Consider the following 21,348-nt stretch of genomic DNA (forward strand, 5'->3'; position numbering starts at 1 on the left):
ACTTTTTAAATATAAATGAGATGGAAAATGATCCAACTGATCAGGTACAGAAGATTTTGAGGATGGATTCAAAAGATTTTCTTTGCTCTTCAAAAAGAAATCTACTGTGTCCAGCTGACGATTTTCTATCCCAGCCTGAAACAGGAGAAAATCGGGAAAACTTACAATAGGAAAAAATTAAGGATATAGATTTTTTTTTTTTAACTTTATAACTTAACATACTGAGACTGCAAGAGACACAAGGCGCTCTACCCTGCAGCAGTACCCCGGTTCTGGTGAGGATTCTGACAATGACTAACCATGCAATCTGCCCAAGTCTCCAACTTTGCTGAACATCAGTTTCTGCTTTGGTAGAAATAGGAGGTTAGATTAGAAAACACTTCCAGCTCTACCATCTGTAATTCTAATTCCATTCAAAGCCAGGTTCTTGGGGACTATTATTACAGTTAATTTACAGTCCATTTGAATTAAAATGTTAAAGCATTTTGTGATATAAACTTCATGATACAAAGTTTACTGAAAAAGCAGGCTAAAGACAGAATCCCAGGGCGCCTGGATGGCTCAGTTGGTTGAGGGTTCAACTCTTGATTTCAGCTCAGGCCATGATCCCAGGGTGATGGGATCAAGCCCCATGTCGGGCCCTGCCCTGAGCATGGAGCCTGCTTAAGATATTCTCTCTCTCTCTCTCTCTCTCTCTCTCTCTCTCTCTCTCTGTGTCCCTCTCCTCTGCTCATGCTCTCTTTATAAAAAGATTTTTTTACTAAAAAAATAAAAACAGACTCCCATTTCTGATAAGGCATATTAAGGAAGCTTTCCATACAGTACACTTAAAAATCACAGATTAAAACACACACACACACACACATTTAAATGCTCAGTTGATGGGGCGCCTGGGTGGCTCAGTCGGTTAAGCGGTCGACTTCAGCTCAGGTCATGATCTCGCGGTCCGTGAGTTCGAGCCCCGTGTCGGGCTCTGTGCTGACCGCTCAGAGCCTGGAGCCTGTTTCAGATTCTGTGTCTCCCTCTCTCTGACCCTCCCCCGTTCATGCTCTGTCTCTCTCTGTCTCAAAAATAAATAAACGTTAAAAAAAAATTTAAAAAAATAAATAAATAAAAATAAATGCTCAGTTGAAATGCAAACAAAAAAATTTTCCCGGGATAACAATGAGGGGAAAGACAAATCCAGAAAACTGAATGCTCTAAAACCAACTGCTGTCTGAAAGATTCTGCAAATTTCTTTTTCTTTTTTTTCTCGCTAGTGTGCTTTTTCTTTTTTTCTTTTTCAATGTTTATTTATTTTTGAGAAAGAGAGAGAGCATATGCACAGCAGAGGCAGAGAAAGAATGGGAGACACAGAATCTGAAGCAGGCTGTAGGTTCTGAGCTGTCAGCACAGAGCCCAACGTGGGGCTTGAACTCACAAACTGAGATCATGACCTGAGCCAAAGTCAGACACTTAACCAACTAAGCCACCCAGGCACCCCAATTCTGCAAATTTCTAACAGCCTAAAGCAGGGATTGGACAACTAAGACCCACCAACCAAATTTAGCCCTTGCCAGTTTTTGTAACTAAAGTTTTATGGGAACATAGCCACACCCATTCACCCATTCATTTACATATTGTCAATGGCTACAAATGGCACCTCTGAGTAGTTGCAATAGAATCCTACCAGCAAATCCTAAAATACTTGCTATCTGGCTCTCTGCAGAAAGCTTGACACTCTTACCCTAAAGCACTGTGCTTAAGAATGACCCAGAGTAAATTGCTAAACCCTACCCGCAGAGTTTCTGATTCATTAAGTCTGGGGTAGGGCTTGAAAATTTGCACTTCAATAAATCCCTAGGTGACGGTGATGCTGTTAGTCTGGAGACTAACTTTGAAGTTCTGGGTGTAACAGACCAGGCAGGTTGAGTGAGAGGTATTGGTAGAAGTTACACATCCAGGAAAAGAGGATAAACCTAGGGCTCATGACACTCTCCAAAAGTGGATGGACTAGAAAAACAAGTGCCTCCAAAGAGAGACCATAAAAAACTGTCTTTGGTCTGGGTGGTGGGAGGGAAAACTGAATTGTGTATGATTAAATAAGAGAATATTCTTGTTCTTAGAAGATATACGCCAAAGAACTTAAAAAGTTACAAAGTTAGTAACTTTTAAATAGTTTGGCAAAAATAAAAAGTACACAACCAGTCAAGACATATGTGGCAAAATGTTAACAGCTGGTGAATGATGAAGGGTAAATGGATGCTCATTTTACTATTTTTTTCAATTTTTCTGTAAATTTGAAAATTCTCTAAATAACATATTTTAAAACAATGACCATAGTAATTCTAGAAATAAAAAAATAAAAAATGAAATTAGATACTCGAAGGATGTGTTTAGAACAGATTAGACACAGCTGAAAAGAAAATTGGTGAGCTGGGAGATATAAAGAAATTATCCACAATGTAATAAACACTCATAAAGGTAAAAGAGAAATTGAAGAAAGTATGCAAATTATAATTACTTTTGATTGAACTACACTGTGATGTCACAGGATGTGGGGGTAAAATGCACATTCAATGTTCAAGTACATGGAACAGTTATGAAAACTGAGTACTTACTAGGCTAGAAAGGAAGTCTCAACAAATTTTAAAGAATTTGTATCAGATAGACCAGTATTTTTCCAATTAAAGACTATGATTCATTAGTGAGACATAAAATTGGTCAAACTGCAGAACACTAAAAACAAAAAGATCACAAAAGTAGCCTGAAGGGAGAAAATAAACTATCCTCAAAGAAACTGATTTCTCAATGACAATGGAATCCAGAATATAGGACAAAGTGATCAGGAATGTTCTGAAGGAAAACTGCCTACCTAGAATTCCACACCTTCCAAAAATATCTTCCAAAAATGACAGCAAAACAGATGTTATTAGTTAGATAAAAACGGAGAATTCAGCACCAGTCAGATCCTCACTAAAAGAGATTCTTAATGATACACTCCAGGCAGAGTGAAGGCCTAAAATGGGAGAAGAAATGAAGAGCAAAGAAAATATATCATATCTGTGCAAAAAGAGAACTTTGAAGAGCACCTGGTTGGTGCAGTCAGTTAAATGTCTGACTTCGGCTCAGGGCATGATCTCACGGTTTTTGAGTTCGAGCCCCTTGTTGGGCTCTGTGCGGACAGCTCAGAGCCTGGAGCCTGCTTCAGATTCTGTGTCTCCCTCTTTCTCTGTTCCTTCCCCACTCATGCTCGTTCTCTCTCTCTCTCAAAAATAAATAAACATTAAAAAAAATTTTTTTTAAAGAAATGAACCTAAATACATAATAATGATGTCTACTTTGGTTTAAAAAAATAAAAACAATAGTAACTTAAGTAGGGAGAAAAAGTAAATAAAATTAAAGCATTCAACGGACCTGTATTATCAAGAAGGGTAAAGTTACTAACTTTAGTTTTGATCATGTAAATATGTACATTTCCTAGAATATCCTCTAAAAGAACATAAACTTAATATTTAATATCCAAGCTACTAGAGGTCACGGGAGCTTCTACAGCACTATGATGTTCTATCTTTTGAACTTGGTGGTGGTTACAAGACTTTTTGCTTTGTAATTATTTGTTAAACTGTATGTGTATTCTGTATACTTTTTTATACATGTTATATTTCACAATAAAAGTAAAATTGATTAATGTAGTTTATTACAGTAAATGAAAGGGGATGACTCATGATTATATCAAGAGATTCAGAACAAGTATTCAATAAAATTTCAATACCCATTCATGATTTAAAAAACAAAACAACACCTGGGGTGCCTGGGTGGCTTAGTCAGTTAAACGTCAAACTCTTGGTTTCAGCTCAGGTCATGATCTCATGGTTTGGTGGATTTCAGCCCTGTGTCCAGCTCTACACCATCAGTGCAAAGATTCTCTGTCTCCCTCTCTCGCTGCACCCCCCCAACTCACGCTGTCTCAGTCTCTCTCAAAATAAACAAACTTAAAAAAAAAAAAAAAAACTCATAGGAAAAAAAGAAAAGTCAATCTTATAAAGGTTTTCTTGATATACATGAGTGTGCACAGACTCATGTATATCAATATGGATAGATATTACAAGTATTCTTTTTTAAAATCAGGAATAAATAAGGATGCCCACTGTTACTTCTGAGTGATACTATGCTAGAGGTCCCAGCAACAAAATAAGGAAAAAAAGTTAGAAGAACAAGGATTTGAAGAGAAGAAACAAAACTGTATCATTCTGATGTTATTGTAGCTAAGTATATAAAAAGTTCAATAAAATCTAACAAATTATTAGGATAAGAAAACTTAGCAAATTCACTGGATACAAAACTCAGTATCTACCAGTTAAGAAATGAGAAGATATGAACAGACATTTTTCCAAAGAAGACATACAGATGGCTAACAGACACATGAAAAGATGCTCAACATCACTCATCAGGGAAATACAAATCAAACCCACAATGAGATACCACCTCACACCTGTCAGAATGGCTAACATTAACAACACAGGAAACAACATCTGTTGTTGTTGGCAAGGATGTGGAGAAAGGAGAACCTTCTTACACTGTAGGTGGGAATGCAAACTGGTGCAGCCACTCTGGAGAATAGTATGGAGGTTCCTCAAAAAGTTAAAAACAGAACTACCCTACAACCCAGCAATTACACTATTTACCCAAAGGATACAAAAATACAGATTTGAAAGGGCACATGCACCCCACTGTTTATAGCAGCATCATCAACAATAGCCAAACTACGGAAAGAGCCCAAATGTCCACTAGCTGATGAATGGATAAAGAAGATGTGGCATACACACACACACACACACACACACACACACACACACAATGGAGTATTACTCAGCAATCAAAAAGAATGAAATCTTGCCATTTGCAACTATGTGGATGGAGCTATAGTGTATTATGCTAAGCAAAATAAGTCAGAGAAAGACAATACCAAGATTTCACTCTTATGTGGAACTTAAACAAAATACATGAACATACAGGAAGGGGGAGGGAAGAGGAGAGAGGGAAACAAACCACAAGAGACTCTAACAATAGAACACAAACTGAGGTTTGATGGAGGGAGGTGAGTGGGAACGGGTTAAATGGGTGATGGGTATTAAGGAGGGCACTTGCTGGGATGCGCACTGGGTGTTATACCTCAGTGATGAATCACTAAATTCTATACCAGAAACCAATTTTACCATATATGTTAACATATAAATAAAAAGATTTAAATAAAAACTTGAAAAAAACCACTATATTAATGAAAATTATGGAAATCTCTGCACTCTCACCTATTTCCTGTAAGTCATGGAAATTGGAAACATATTGATTTTCTCCAAGTAACATAAAAGGTACAGAAATAAAGAAAAATTAACATATAAAAACTCAATGTATTTCTTTATACTGGTAACAAAATATAACTTAAAAATATACCATTTACAATATCAATATATAAAAGTTTTTAAATATATGTAAAGATATACTACATTTAAACATACAGTATTTACATATGTATACACATAAATTTAAATATAAATACATCCAGACCAAAAATAAAGCTAACAAAAGATGTCAAGCTCTTAATGGAAAAATTGCACAAATGATAATGTTTCATTGAAAGACATTAATAAAGACATGAAAAAATGGGAAAAGAGACTATGTTTATGGATAGGAATATTAAATATCCTAAAGATGTCAATTCTTCCCAACTTGATATACAGATTTAACCTAATTCTCATAAAAATCTTAACAGTTTTTCATGAAACTTGACAAGCTGATCCTAACAGATGGAAGAGGGTTAAGGAAGAAAGAATAATGAATACATCCTGAAAAATAATAAAGTGAGGGATTTACAATTAAGACTAGGTAGAATTGGCCCCAGATAGGCAAAGACCAATGTAACAAAATAGACCCCAGAAACAAACTCATGCATATATGGAGACCTGACACACAGAGATTTTGGGTAGTGGTAAAAGGAAGGAGTTTAGAAAAAAAATGGTTCTGAGACAAATGGTTATCAATACACAGGGGGTAGAAATAGGTCCCCACCTCACACCATGAATAAATACAAGTTCCAAATGATAAAGGACTTAAATGTGAAAATCATAATTTTTTTTAAAGTGTTTTAATTTTTTTTTTTAAGTTTTTATTTATTTTTGAGACAGAGAGAGACAGAGCATGAATGGGGGAGGGTCAGAGAGAGGGAGACACAGAATCTAAAACAGGCTCCAGGCTCTGAGCTGTCAGCACAGAGCCCGACGCGGGGCTTGAACTCACGGACCGCGAGATCATGACCTGAGCCGAAGTCAGCCACCTAACTGACAGAGCCACCCAGGCGCCCCAAAAATCATAATTTTAACACTTAGGAAAAAATACAAAAACATCTTTATGACTTCAGGATAGGAGAAGGCACAAATTACATGCAAAAAAGACTGATTAATAAAAATACACTAAAATTTAGAACTACATTAAAGACCCCACACAGAACATAAAAAGTCAAGCCACGCATTAGAATATATTCACCCCACTTAGAAAAAAAGATTAGTATCTAGAATATATCCGACATACAAACTACAAACCAGTAAGAAAAAGACAAACGCCCCAAGAGACAATAGACAAAAGACTTGAACAGTCACTTTACAAAAGAAATCCAAATGTCATATATTTATCAACCTGAATCATCAGGGAAATGCAAATTAAAACCCATTGTAATACCAGGTTGGCAAAATTTGAAAAATCTACAAATGCCAAGGGTTGGAAAAGACATACAACAAGAACTAACATACATTGCTGGTGAGAACATAAACTGATAAACCAACTTTGGAAAACTAGAGTGTTTACTTAGTAAAGTTAAAGATGCACATGTCCCACGACCCAGCATTTCTACTACCACCAAGGAGAAACTCTTGCACACGCGCTACAGTAGATGTGTACTGCTTATAGTGACTTGTCCATAATAGAAAACAACTGGAAAAAACCTAAAGGTGGATAAGTAAAGATGTATTGATACAATAGGATCCTATATGGGAGTGAAACTGAATAAATTACAGTTATACAAACTAACACTGGATGGATCACAAAATATTATGTTTAGTGTTAAAAAAACATTCCCAAAAGAATATATACCATGGTACCACTATATGCAAAATTCAACAATAGCCATAACTAAATAGCATTATTTGAAGATATATTTATGTGGAGTAAGATAAAGAAAAGCAAGGGCATGGTTAAAATTTTCAGAATTGTAGTTAACTCTGACACTGAGTGAGGTAAGAGAATAGGATGGAGAGGGGCACACATTCAAGAATGTTAATCCAGGGGCGCCTGGGTGGCTCAGTCGGTTAAGCGACCGGCTTCGCCTCAGGTCATGACCTCACGCTTCGTGAGTTCGAGCCCCATGTCTGGTTCGGTGCTGACAGCTCAGAGCCTGAAGCCTACTTCCAATTCTGTGTCTCCCCCTCTCTCTGTACCTCCCCTGCTCATGCTCCATCTCTGTCTCTCAAAAAATAAATAAATGTTAAAAAAAAAAAAAAAAAAAAAAGAATGTTAATCCAGTTCTTGCTGGGATGGTGGGTACAAGATATTTGCTTTATTATTGTTGTTGTTATCACTAAAATCATATATATTTACTCATTTGTATATGGAGTGAGACTAAGGCCAAGACAATGCTCCATTTACCATGCAATCCTTTATTATATGTTTCTAGGAATTGATCCATTTGTTCCAGAGTGCCCAATTTGTTGGCATATGATTTTTCATAATATTCTCTTATAACTGTCTGTATTTCTGTGGTGTTAGTTGTGATCTCTTACATACCATGCAATCCTAATTAAAGTCACACATAGGCATGAACACTATATAAGGACAGAGGCTCAGCAGTCATGCTGCCTAGGTTCAAATCCTGGCTATCACCATTCATGTAATATCGGAAAACACTATTCACGTATATCTGAATTAGATTTCCTAACCTGTCTGTGTTCCCTCATGAATAAAATGGGATTAATAACAGTATTTACCTTCAGGGTTGATAATATTAATGAAATTACACATTATTAACATTAATATTTAAGAAAAATAACCACAAGGAAATAAGTATGATTACTTCTGGATAATGGATTTATAGGTGACAAATTTTCTTTTTTTCCCCATTACTCAAATTTTCTCAATGATATTTTGTAGTGTATAAAAATAAGTTCTTCAACAAATGGTGCTGGAAGAAATGAGTATCCACATACAAAAGAATGAAACTGAATCCCTTGCTAATACAAAAATTAATCACAATGCATCACAGACCTAAACGTAAGAGCTAAAACGATAAAACTCTTGTAAAACCCCATTGCCTCAGTTTAGGCAATGATTTCTTAGATATGAACCAAAAGCACTAGAGATTAAAAAAAGTAAATTGACTATCAAAATTCAAAACCTTTGTATTTCAAAGGACATCATCGAGAAGGTAAAAAGAAAACCCACAGAATGGGAGAAAATATTTAAAAGTCATCAGATTCCAGTACCCAGAAAATATAAAGAAATTTTAGAACTCAATGACAGAAAAAAATTTTTAAATGGACAAAGCTTTAAATAGACATTTCTCCAAAGACATACACAAATGGACAATAAGCAAATGAAAACATGTTCAACATCATTACTCATTGGGAAAATGCAAATCAAAACCACAATGAGGGGTCCCTGGCTGGCTCAGTAGGTAGAGCAGGTGACTCTCAATTTTGGGGTCATGGATTCAAGCCCCACAGTGAGCATAGAGCTTACTTAAAAAAAAAAAACAACACAATGACTTAATTTTGACTTTACAACTACTAGGATGGTTATAATAAAAGGTGGACAATAACAAGTGTTGGTGAGGATGTGGAGCTCTTGGAACCCTCGTCACACACTGCTGGTGGGAATGTAAAATAGTGCAGCTGCTGTGAAAAACAATTTTGTGGTTCAAAAAGTTAAATGACCCAGTAATTCCACTGCTAGGTGTATATCCAAGAGAAATGAAAACATATAACACAAAACTTGTACACCAGTGTTCACAGGATTACTTACAATAGCTAAAAAGTGGAAACAACCCAATGTCCATCAACTGATGAATGGATAAACAAAATGTGGTACATCCATATAATGGAATATTATTCAGCCATACAAAAAAAGAAGTACTGATATATGCTACAACATTGATGACCCTTGAAAATATGCTATGTGAAAGAAGCCAGTCATAAAAGGCTACATATTTTATATTTCCATGTATAGGAAATGTCCAGAATAGGCAAATCCAGAGACAGAAGGCATATCATTGTTTGGGACTTAGCAGCCATGAGAACTGGTAAATGACTGCTAATGGATACCGAGTTTCTTTTTGAAGTAATGAAAATGTTTGGAATTACATAACAGTGATAGTTGTACAACCCTGAATACACTAAAAATCAGTGGACTGTACTCCTTAGATGGGTGAATTTTATGGTATGTGTGTTATACTTTAATAAAGCTGTCATTAAAAATACAAACTCACATACAACATTATTAACTTTTGGGGTCTGTGTGATGTACAGAAAAGTACCTTGACTTTGATTCTAGCTCCAGTTCTTGTTAGTATTGCTATGGGCCACTCACTCAACCATTCTGAGCCCAAGGTTTTTCATCTGTAAAATGAAATGAATAAAAACTATCCAGGGGCACCCGGGTGGCTCAGTTTAGCCCCGGACTCTGATTTCGGTTCAGGTCATGATCTCTCAGTTCATGAGTTCAAGTCCCACATTGGGCTCCATGCTTACAGCACAGAGCCTGCTTAGGATTCTCTCCCCTCCTCCTCCGGTGTCTGTCTGTCTCTCTCTCTCTCTCTCTCTCTCTCTCAAAAAATAAAAAAAAAACTTACAAAAAAAAAAAAAAAAAAAAAAAGACTACCCAAATCATCTCATGTTATTTTAAGACAAAACTAGATAATGCATATAAAAAAGTGTGAACTACAAAATGCTATACAAATTTTTCAGGTTATGCTGCTTCCATAGTTTGATTAGAAGAGTAGGGACCATAAGGTAGAAATAAAAGGTCACTTTTGTTTGTGATTTCCATAGCTTGCTTCTACTTCATTTAGTCTTACCATCTTATTGTTGCCTTCATTTTTTGCAACTTTTTCTTTTTTAGTTTTTACTATAATTTTTTATCTTTTAAGACCAAAAAGGGTAAGCAGAATTCCTAAGCAGAATTAGTGTATTGAAATAACCAGAACTAAGCAAATGGTTGGGTAAAGACTATAGCTCTTTTTGCTGCTAGGTTAAATGAATTCTCCCAAATCTTCAGTCAAGTAAGAGTCTATGACAGAAAATAATCAAGCAAAGTCATGTGGACATTTAATATTGTTACCTCCAGTGCATGGATGGGGATTGAGCATCTCTCCCAACCATTGAGATGGCAAAGAGAGTCCACAGTACTGGCGCTTCCATGGATCATTAGTCTATTTAAAAACTCCTCCTGAGTCAATCCAAACAAAATCAGAGAGAGTCCATTTTCTGCAGGAAAAATAAAAGTTACCTTAAATAAATTATCAGGATTTAGGTTTTAGGTTTATGACATGCATTAACTTCTAATTATGCAATACTTCAGTGCTATAATTACAAATATATGTATTTGGCACCAGGTACTACTATGACCATGATTAATCCATCATGATTTTTTAATGTTTTTAAAAAAGAGTTTTATTTTTTCAACAATGGACCACAGGGAAAATTCTCGTAAGAACACATCCTATGAAATAATACTAAATCTCACTTTTCTCCTTTACATTATCCACACAATCAATGCCTGGAATTTTTAACTATTTACAGAGATGTCATATATCCGATTCACTAAGGTAAAACCAATAGCACGCTCCTGACACACAGAAATATAGGATTTCCAAATATGGGGTATTAAAAAAAAAACACACACACATAGTTCAATTGCATCACTCAATAGCTTTGTAGGAGGTTATGGCATAACTGCTGACTGAGAAATATCAAACGGGTAGTGAGACAAGTACAAGAAAAAACTAACAAGAAAACAGCCCATCTAAGAGAACCAAAATTCAGCTTCAACCCATAAATTACTACGGAGGAATGCAGGGCTAGTGTTGCCAGATCTAATAATTTTTCAATAACAGCTAGAAATCCTCTAATTTTATATGTTTATAATACAGTCTTCTTTAAAAGCCTAGATAGTGCAAGCCCAATAGAATGAATCTGCGGTGCACATACATATGGCCCAGAAGCAGCCAGCTTACTACTGTTGCTTGCACAGACAAGTCAAGAGGAGACTCCCTGGGATAAAACCAACCTTTACTACTCTGACACTTCTCTGACTTTAGCGTCAGAGCATTGAGCTGAGCAAAAATAACCTTAATTAAAAATCAAATAGATGAGACAACAGTACCAAGAGTAACACCAAGTTTCCCCATGAAAGACTACCACTTAGAGGACAGTGTAGGCACTAACATCACCTGAGCAGAAGTAAAATATGTTAAGAAAGCACATCTCTCAGGGCGCCTGGGTGGCTCAGTCGGTTGAGCGTCCAACTTCGGCTCAGGTCATAATCTTGTAGTTCATGGGTTCAAGCCCCACATCGGACTCTGTGCTGACAGCTCAGAGCCGGGAGCCTGCTTCAGATTCTGTGTTTCCCACTCTCTCTGCCCCTCCCCTGCTCATGCTCACTCGCTCTCTCTCAAAAACAAATAAACATTAAAAAATTTTTAAAAAAAAGAAAGCAAGCACACCTCTTAGCAATGGGTTTCAACCTGACACGAGTTATTCTCACCTGTCAAAACAAGGCAGAGTTGTTGGTCTCCACAACTGTCTATAGGAATACACTTTTGGCCAAGGGAAAAGCACTGCAGGCCCTGGGTCTCCAAATCCCAAAGGACAATGGTGCAGCCCGTCCTTTCCACTGCCCAAGTAAACAGTGCACTGAATCCTGTCACAGACATACATTTAAGCTCAATAGGTTCCTCTTGTTCATGAATGTGCATTATTTTCCATGATCTTCCTGGATCCCTGGTCTTGGCATGATCTTTCTGTGGAAAATTATACTGGTTGTGCATTATGTCTGGTGGAATGAAGGCCCAGCCTGGCATACTGGTACTGGGGTTACCAGATTCAGGAGACTCCAAATGCAAAATATTCTGGAACCACGGAGCACAATAGGAAACCTCCAGGTTGGAACTCTTTATTGTTTCATTCAATGATGATAGCTGAGCTTTCCAAGACCTGGAAGATAGGGTAGAACTCACACCTGTTACAGTGAAAGGCACTACATAAAACACTATATCATGAAGAAGATGCATTAAAAAAAAAGTGTTTACTTCTGTAAAGCCCTTTAGTAAAAAGGTAGAGTATGACCAAAAAAAAAAAAAAAAAAAAAAAAAGGAATAAAGTAAACCCAAGAGGGAAGTTTCTGTACCTATCAACTTGAAAGGAAAACTTGGTCAGTTTCATGTTGTAGTCAGAATTAACAGGATCATCTTCATCTATCCCCTTAGGGCCTTCAACAGGCATGTCTTCTTGAGTTCTTTCACATAGTAGGTGTCCTGGGTGTTGCCTACATTTTAAAATGATAGCCATGGTCAACAATGATGATTGAATCCAAATCTGTGTTACTACTGTTAAATATTGAGGGGAAGGGTGTGTCACATAGAAGGAACAGTATAGACAGGTTTTTTGAACAGGACTCCTTCTCTCCATTGTTTATAGCAGAATGATAAAGTCAGCCCTAAGAATTTGACCCATTTGCAACCATGTGTGGTAATGGAAGTTAACTAGATTTATTGTGGTGCTCACTTCACAACATATACATATATTGAATCATTATGTTGTACACCTGAAACTAATACAATGTTGCGTGCTGATTATATCTCAATCAAGAAAAAAGAATTGGACATTTATGGGCAGTTAGCTTTATAAAGAAATAAGAACACTTATTTATGATAATGCAGATGTTGTGATTAAAACTTTAAAACATTTTGTTTATTTATTTTTGAGAGAGAGAGAGAAAGAGAGAGAGACAGAGTGCGAGGGGGGAGGGGCAGAGGGAGAAGGAGACACAGAATCCAAAGCAGGCTCCAGGCTCTGAGCTGTCAGCACAGAGCCCAACATGGGGCTTGAGCCCAGAAGCCGTGAAGACATTTAACTGAGTCACCCAAGTGCCCATAAAACTTTATATAAACTAAGCCTTTCAAAAACCCTATGAGGTAAACATACCCCCATTTTATAGATATGGAAACAAAGGCCCAGAGAAACAGTGGAACTGTAACCAGGTCAATGTGACCATAAAGCCCAGGCTTTTAACCGTTCACAATACTGTCACCACAAAGTAAGATTTAGGCTGAGATCAGGGGAATGCATACCAACTAGAAAGACAAAATGTAAGTGCAGGTGTAGGTGGAAGAGTATTTGCAGAAAGAGGGTTTTTCTTTGTGTTTTGAGAAACAAAAAAAGGCAAAGGTAGCTAAAGCATAGTGAATGAGAAGCAAGGTGGCCTGAGATGAGACTGGAGAGGTTGGCAGGAGACAGATGGTGCAAGACTCTATGGGCTACTAAGGATTTTTAGTTTTATCTTGTGGGGTAGGGAAGCTAAGTAAGGGTTTTAAATAAGAAAAGCAATATGATCAGATATAGAAGAGTAGCTGGGGGAGAAAGAGTGGCACTTAAACCTTGAGCACTTATACTGCTATTAACCCTTTCAACAATTTGAAGATAATATGTTAACATACATGTATCAAGGATTGATTTTTAAAAAGCTAGAAAAGGCAGGGGACAGGGAGAAAAGATGATGCATGGAGAAGGCAGTTTCCCATCCCCCCAAATGAAAGGTGGATACCTTGTCCCCAGGTGTTCATATCTGGCTGTTTCTCTGAGAAGATATGCATTTTAACTCATCACTCTGGCTACTTCACAGAGCATGAAGTTGATGGGGTAAGAGCAGACATGGGGAGACCAATTACAAACCATTACCTTACCTTAGTTCAGGTAAGTGATGACAGTGACATGGGTGAGAATGATAACAAAGGAGTTTAGAGTAGTAGAAGATTCAAAAAACACTTAGGAGGTAGAATGATTAGGATCTGGTGACTAATTAGATATGGATCTAATGCTTAAAAGAGTTTGGAGGGGCACCTGGGTGGTTCAGTTGGTTAAGCGTCCGACTCTTGATTTCAGCTCAGGTCATGATCTAATGGTTCATGGGTTAGAGCCCCACACCGGGCTCTGTGCTAGCAGTGTGGAGCTTGCTTGAGATTCTCTCTCTCTCCCCTCACCCTCTCTCTTTTCCCCTGCTCATGTTCTCTCTCTCAAAAACGAAACAAAAAAAAAAAAAAAAAAAAAAAAGAAAGAGGTTGGAGAAATAAAGAAAGCAAATGGAAAATGGTCCCTAAGAAGGAAGGAAAAGAATGGGATCTGGAGCACAGAGCACAGAGGCCTTCATGGAAGGAGGGGAATCTGTTTTAATAGGAGGGAAGATGAGGAGATGGGCACAGGAAAGTAGGTTTGTAACTTAATGTGAGAAACTGAGGGAGTTCTCATTAGATGGATTCTACTTCCACTATAGAGTAGGAAATAAAGTTACCTAAGAAGACTTGGGGATAAAGAGATGAGCAGAGGTTTGGGGAAAATGGAGGTTTAAAAACACTGTTATAAAAAAATGGGCTCATGAAAAATCATTGTAAAATTTCCAGACAATACTGAGAGACCAGTTGAAGGTAGCAAATGTGAACTCACAGTGGTATCGATTTTCCTTTGTGGTTTTCTCACAAGTGCCTGGTTGCTTGGGGGCAGGGGCAGAAAAGGCAGAGTGAAAAAGAAAAAAAAAAAAAAAAGATTTTGTCAGACCAAGTGCTACCACAGAGAGGAGCAAGAGTTTAGGGCACAAGCAAAAAAAAGTGATTGAAATGATGAGTCACAGAATCTATGCTGAGAAGGGAGAGGAGTGGGAGGGAGTAAAGACATGAGGAGGCTAGAGAGTGAAAAGTCAAATGAACTGGAAATTCCAATGAGGTCAGATGACAAGTAAAGTGGGGGTACTTGAGTAAGTGACACAGAAAATTCGGGAACCTGTGGTCAGGGAGTGAAAAGTGCAGGTAGTGATTTGAGGGAGGAACGGTTTCAAACAAAGACAAAGCCAGGGTAAGAGTATTGGAAGAAAAGTCACTGACAATGAACTGAAAGAACAGACCCTGAGTTTGGGTCCTCAAGTTGCTTACAAACTCTATAGAAAACATGAAAAAATTAGAGAAATAATACAAGACTACATAACTAAGTGCTAAACTGTAGTTCAAAGCAAAAGTGCTACAGAAGTCCACAGAGGAGAAAAATTATAAAATGAATATAAAATTACAAATCGAAGGGGTTTTAGTAAGCAAAGGCTTCATGAGAGAGGTAGATCTCAAAGGATAAAATGAAAAGGAGAAACCGACATTCTGTATCAGGGGGAAAGAAGAGCTAGAACTAGGAGTCAGGAAAGATAAAAACACTTTTAAACTTCAGAGCACAGGGGCGTCTGACTCTTGACATCAGCTCAGGTCATGACCTCACGGTTGTGAACTAGAGCCCCAAGACAGGCTCTGAGCTGACAGCATGGAGCTTGCTTGGGATTCTCTTTCTCCCTCTCTCTCTGCCCCTCCCCTACTCACACTCTTTCTCTCTCTCAAAATAAATAAATAAACATTAAAGTAAAATAAAATAAAAAATAAACTTCAGAACACACTTAGAAAATAAAATATGCAGAAAAACTGAGAGCTTTCCTCCTAAGGTCAGGAACAAAACAGGGATGTCCACTCTTGCCAATGTTATTCAACATAGTATTGAAGTCTTAGCCTCAGTAATCAGACAACACAAAGAAATAAAAGGTATCCAAATCAGGCAGGAGGAGGCCAAACTTCCACTCTTTACAGATGACATGATACTCTGTACGGAAAATTCAAAACATTCTACCAAAAAACTGCTAGAACTGATCCATGAATTCAGCAAAGTGGCAGGATATAAAATCAATGCACAGAAATCGGTTGCATTCCTATATACCAATAATGAAGTGACAGAGAAATCAAGGAATCGATCCCATTTACAATTGCACCAAAACCATAAAATACCTAGGAATAAATCTAACTAAAGAGGTAAAAAATCTATACACTGAAAACTATGGAAAGCTTATGAAAGAAATTGAAGAAGACACAAAAAAATGGAAAAAGATTCCATGCTCCTGGATAGGAAGAACAAATATTGTTAAAATGTCAATACTACCCAAAGCAATCTACACATTCAATGCAATACCTTTCAAAATAACACCAGCATTCTTCACAGAACTAGAACAAACAATCCTAAAATTTGCACGGAACCAGAAAAACCCTGAATAGTCAGAGCTCTTGAAAAAGAAAACCAAAGCAGGAGGCATCACAATCCTGGACTTCAAACTGTATTACAAAGCTGTAATCATCAAGACAGTATGGTACTGGCACAAAAACAGACACTCAGATCAATGGAACACAATAGAGAACCCAGAAATGGACCCACAAATGTATAGCCAACTAATCTTTGACAAAGCAGGAAAGAATATCCAATGGAATAAAGACAGTCTCTTCAGCAGGTGGCGCTGGGAAAACTGGATAGCGACATGTAGAAAAAGGAACCTGGACCACTTTCTTACACCATACACAAAAATAAACTCAAAATGGATGAAAAACCTCAATGTAAGACAGGAAGCCATCAAAATCCTCAAGGAGAAAGCAGGCAAAAACCTCTTTGCCCTTGGCTGCAGCAACTTCTTACTCAACACATCTCCAGAGGCAAAGGACACAAAAGCAAAATGAACTAATGGGACCTCATCAAAATAAAAGGCTTCTAAACAGCAAAGGAAACAATCAGCGAAACTAAAAGGCAACCGACAGAATGGGAGAAGATATTTGCAAACGACATATCAGATAAAGGGTTAGTATCCAAAATCTATAAAGAATTTATCAAACTCAACACCCAAAAAACAAATCATCCAGTGAAGAAATGGGCAAAAGACATGAATAGACACTTCTCTAAAGAAGACATCCAGATGGCCAACCGACACAGGAAAAAATGCTCAGTATCACTCATCATCAGGGAAATACAACTCAAAACCACAATGAGATACCACCTCACACCTGTCAGAATGGCTAACATTAACAACTCAGGCAACAACAGATGTTGACGAGGATGCGGAGAAAGAGGGTCTCTTTTGCACTGCTGGTGGGAATGCAAACTGGTGCAGCCACTCTGGAAAACAGTATGAAGGTTCCTCAAAAAATTAAAAATAGAACTACCCTACAACTCAGCAATTGCACAACTAGGTATTTATCCAAGGGATATGGGTATGCTGTGTCAAAGGGGCACATGCACCCCAATGTTTATAGCAGCACTATCAACAAGAGCTAAAGTATGGCAAGAGCCCAAATGTCCATCAATGGATGAATGGATAAAGAAGATGTGGTGTGTACACACACACACACACACACACACACACATACACACAATGGAGTATTACTTGACAATCAAAAATAATGGAATCCTGCAATTTGCAACTATGTGGATAGAACTAGAGGGTATTATGCTAAGCGAAATCAGTCAGTCAGAGAAAGACAAATATCGTATGACTTCACTCATATGAGGGCTTTAAGATACAAAACAGATGAACATCAGGTAAGGGAAGCAAAAATAATATAAAAACAGGGAGGGGACAAAAACATAAGAGATTCTTAAATATGGAGAACAGAGGGTTACCGGAGGGGTTGTGGAGGCAGGATGGGTTAAATGGGTAAGGGGCATTAAGGAATCCACTCCTGAAATCATCGTTGCACTATATGCTAACTTGGATGTAAATTTTTAAAAAATAAAAATTTAAAAAAATATGCAGGGGTTTCTGGGTAGCTCAGTCAGTTAAGTGTCTGACTTGGGCTCAGATCATGATCTCACTGATCCTAAGTTCGAGCTCTCTGCTGTCAGAGCAGAACCCGCTTTGGATCCTCTGTCTCCTTTGCTCTCTGCCCCTCCTCTGCTTGCGAGTTCTCTTTCAAAAAATATAATAAAAATTAAAAAAAAAAAAATTAGGGGTGCCTGGGTGGCTCAGTCGGTTAGGCGTCTGATTTCAGCTCAGGTCATGATTTCACACATTGTGTGAGTTCAAGCCCTGTATCGGTCTGTGTCCTGACAGCTCATAGCCTTGAGCCTGCTTCAGATTCTGTGTCTCCCTCTCTCCCTGCACCCCCCTCCCAACTTGTGCTCTCTCGCTCAAAAATAAATGTTAAGAAAAAGTAATAAAACATTTAATAAAAGTTAAAAAAAACAAGAAAATACAGTCTATTCCAGAAATTATACTAATTAAAGAGCATTCATGTAATTAGTAAATAGAGATCATTCATTTAGATTCCTAAGTTTACTGGTAAGCAAACACCAGCTCTTCTTTGGGTGATGTAACAGTAACTGAGTTCAATGCAATTTGTTCAAACAATGTGCATGGTGCAGTCTTCAGAGTTCTCTTGAAGTGTTACCAAAACATCCACAGGGGGGCACCCAGGTGGCTCAGTCGGTTAAGCAACTGATTTTTCGCTCAGGTCTTTATCTCACAGTTGGTGGGACTGACTGAGCTGACAGTACAGAGCCTGCTTAGGATTCTCTCTCTCCTCTCTCTCTGCCCTCCCCACTTTTGCTCTCTCTCTAAATAAATAAATCAACTTAAAACAAAAACAAAACAAAAAACATCCACAGGAATGTTCCCTATACTCAAGGATCAGAGTGGCTGAGTAGGCTTTCCCTCCTCTTCATCTATCAAATTATTTTCCAAGGTAGATTAGAACGTAATTCTACATACCAGGGTATGTTTCAGTCAGTAAAAATGGCCTACTGTAAACAAGCATATGATCTGAGAAAGTGCGAATCATCTTTGTTCAAAGATTTTTTTTCTTTTTTAAGGTCAAGTCCATTTAAAACAAAAGAAAAAAAAACACAGTAGGAAGAGGTTCAGTAGGTATGTGAAAATGAATTTGTCCTTTCTTGTGATCCAAACGATAGGCAATAAAACCCATCAAAGTGCCTTCCCAATTACTCAAGGATTTGTTTATCTCATTCATATTAAGTTAGGACCAAAAATCCTAATGGTTTTGAATGGCCCTGAAGGCCACAAGTCATAAATACGGACTAGCCTACTTTTAGATAAGTTGCAATGTACAGGTTGGGGTATTTACATATGCCTCTCACATCATACCTCTCTCAAACATTACAAAATCAGAAGCAACTTGAATATCTAAATCTAAAAGTAACACAAATAAGCCTCCAATTTTTACTAATATATTTAGACAGTAACTGGGGTGGGTCCTTCAAGGGAAACAGCTGAGGAAGTACTTAGCTGGAGAAAGCTACCTTAATATATATTATCAAAGTTCTTTAAGAGAAAAGTAATCCCCAAGGCTCCAGGAACCTAAGCCACATAAGAAGCAATTCTGAAACAGGGTAAATCCCATTTTTGTTCTACTTTAATGTAGGGCAAGGAATAAATAATGTGTAATAGTCAACTGTGCTATACTATACATTATGTACTTATTTTTAAAACTGTGCTTGATTACTTTGTAACTTACATGATGATATAAGCTATATGTAAAACATATATAAATCAAAACCAAAATCTTGATATAAATAAAGGTAGCCAACGATCATTTGCACAATTTTACAGTAACAACCTCACTATGTAGTTGCTAGAACATGAACTAGCTGAATAGAGAAATTAAACTGGTTTTTAAAAAAGCTAACAAGGGGCACCTGGGTGGCTCAGTCAGTTAAGTGTCCAACTCTTGATTTGCGCTCAGGTCATGATCTCACTCTCCTGAGATCAAGCCCTGAATCAGACTCCACCCTGAGCATGGAGTCTGCGTGAGATTCTCTGCCCCTCCCCCACTTGCTCTCTCAGGAAAAAAAAAAAAAGCTAGCAAGTACATTTTTTAAATTAAACGTTTTTATTTTAAAGAGAGAAAGTGTGAGTGGGGGAGAGGGACAGAGGGAGAGAGAGAGAACCTCAAGCAGGCTCTAAGCTCAGCATGGATCCCACGACCCTAGGATAGTGATCCAAGCAGAAATCAAGAGTCCAATGCTCAACTAAGTCACCCAGCTGCCCCCTAACAAGTACTTTTTAACCTCTTAAGGCTTTATTTACCTCAACTTAGAGACGGCAGTAATTTACATACCTGAAATACAAATTTAAGTTAAGAGCAATTGCAGAGTTGGAGGAGCTGATAATCACCACAACATCTAGGTCCTGAGACACTTTCAGCGAAGTAAATGAAGAAACCTTGGCTGGCTCCTGTTGCTGCTCATCACACATATCTTCTTGGTGAAGTGCTAAATCCACATGAGCTACATGTCTACCATCCACAGTGTCAAAAATGTCTTTGAGTTAGAGTTAAAGAAAATGCCAGTCTTAAGTATGCCCCAACACTTAAAATACAGGATGGGATGGAGCTTATAGACTTCATCGCTGCAACCTTATGGGTATAGTAACAAAAGGAAGAGTGGACACTAGAGGCAGCCCTGATCACAGTAACCAGCTGAATGTGAAGTTGGTGGCCCAATAAACAACCTGATACAGAGTTCATTCAGCAATACTTGCTGAAAATCCACTCTGTGACAGGCTCTGATACACTGCTAATATTTTCCACTACTGTTCTACAACAGTGTTTTCCAAGAGAAATAGAATGTGAGCCATATTTGTCATTGCAAATTTTCTAGTAGCCCTATTAAATAAGTAAAAAGAAACCAGTGAAATTAATGTTAGTAATACATTTTATTTAGCCCAATATATCCAAAATATTACCATCTCAACAGGTAATTTACATAAAAAATTGGGATATTTTACACCTTTTCATGTAAGTGTTCAAAATCTGGTATTTTACACTTACAGCAAACCACAGTTTAGACACTAAATTTCCATTGGAAATACCTGATTTGTATTTAAACTTCCTAAAATTCACATTTGAGAACTTAGATATACTTAAAAGTTCTCCAATAACTGAATCAAGTATCAGCTTTCAAATTTAAACTAATTAAGTAAAATTAAGAATTCAGTTTCTCAATCACACTAGCCAATTTCAAGTGCACAACAGCCATATAAGCCTAGTGCCTAACATGCTGGACAGCACCATTCTATAAAGCAAACAACAAAGATGAAGTTAATGCAACACTTTCTGACATTTTTACAAAATAAATTTTAATAAAGGCTATTTTATATCTAAAACCGACAAACCATCCCTTTAATTCAGAAATAAAAGTTCCAAAATCAATAAGGGGTCATTTTTCAAGTCTTCAAAACAATTTTGCTGAT

The 21,348-nt window shown here is 37.4% G+C and overlaps 1 protein-coding gene across 1 annotated transcript in view; it reads right to left on the minus strand.

The window, feature by feature from the left end:
* SPG11 (SPG11 vesicle trafficking associated, spatacsin) overlaps positions 1 to 21,348 on the minus strand; it is an 86,061-nt gene that overhangs the window by 60,054 nt on the left and 4,659 nt on the right. Inside the window, exons 4-8 of the mRNA XM_049613539.1 lie at positions 20,216 to 20,417; positions 12,430 to 12,567; positions 11,788 to 12,236; positions 10,363 to 10,508; positions 3 to 135 (exon numbers count right to left, since the gene is read on the minus strand). Of these exons, the coding sequence (XP_049469496.1) occupies positions 3 to 135; positions 10,363 to 10,508; positions 11,788 to 12,236; positions 12,430 to 12,567; positions 20,216 to 20,417 (1,068 nt within the window). The remainder of the gene's footprint in view (positions 1 to 2; positions 136 to 10,362; positions 10,509 to 11,787; positions 12,237 to 12,429; positions 12,568 to 20,215; positions 20,418 to 21,348) is intronic.

Source organism: Panthera uncia (assembly GCF_023721935.1).
Source record: "Panthera uncia isolate 11264 chromosome B3 unlocalized genomic scaffold, Puncia_PCG_1.0 HiC_scaffold_1, whole genome shotgun sequence".
NCBI classification, from domain to species: Eukaryota; Metazoa; Chordata; class Mammalia; order Carnivora; family Felidae; genus Panthera; species Panthera uncia.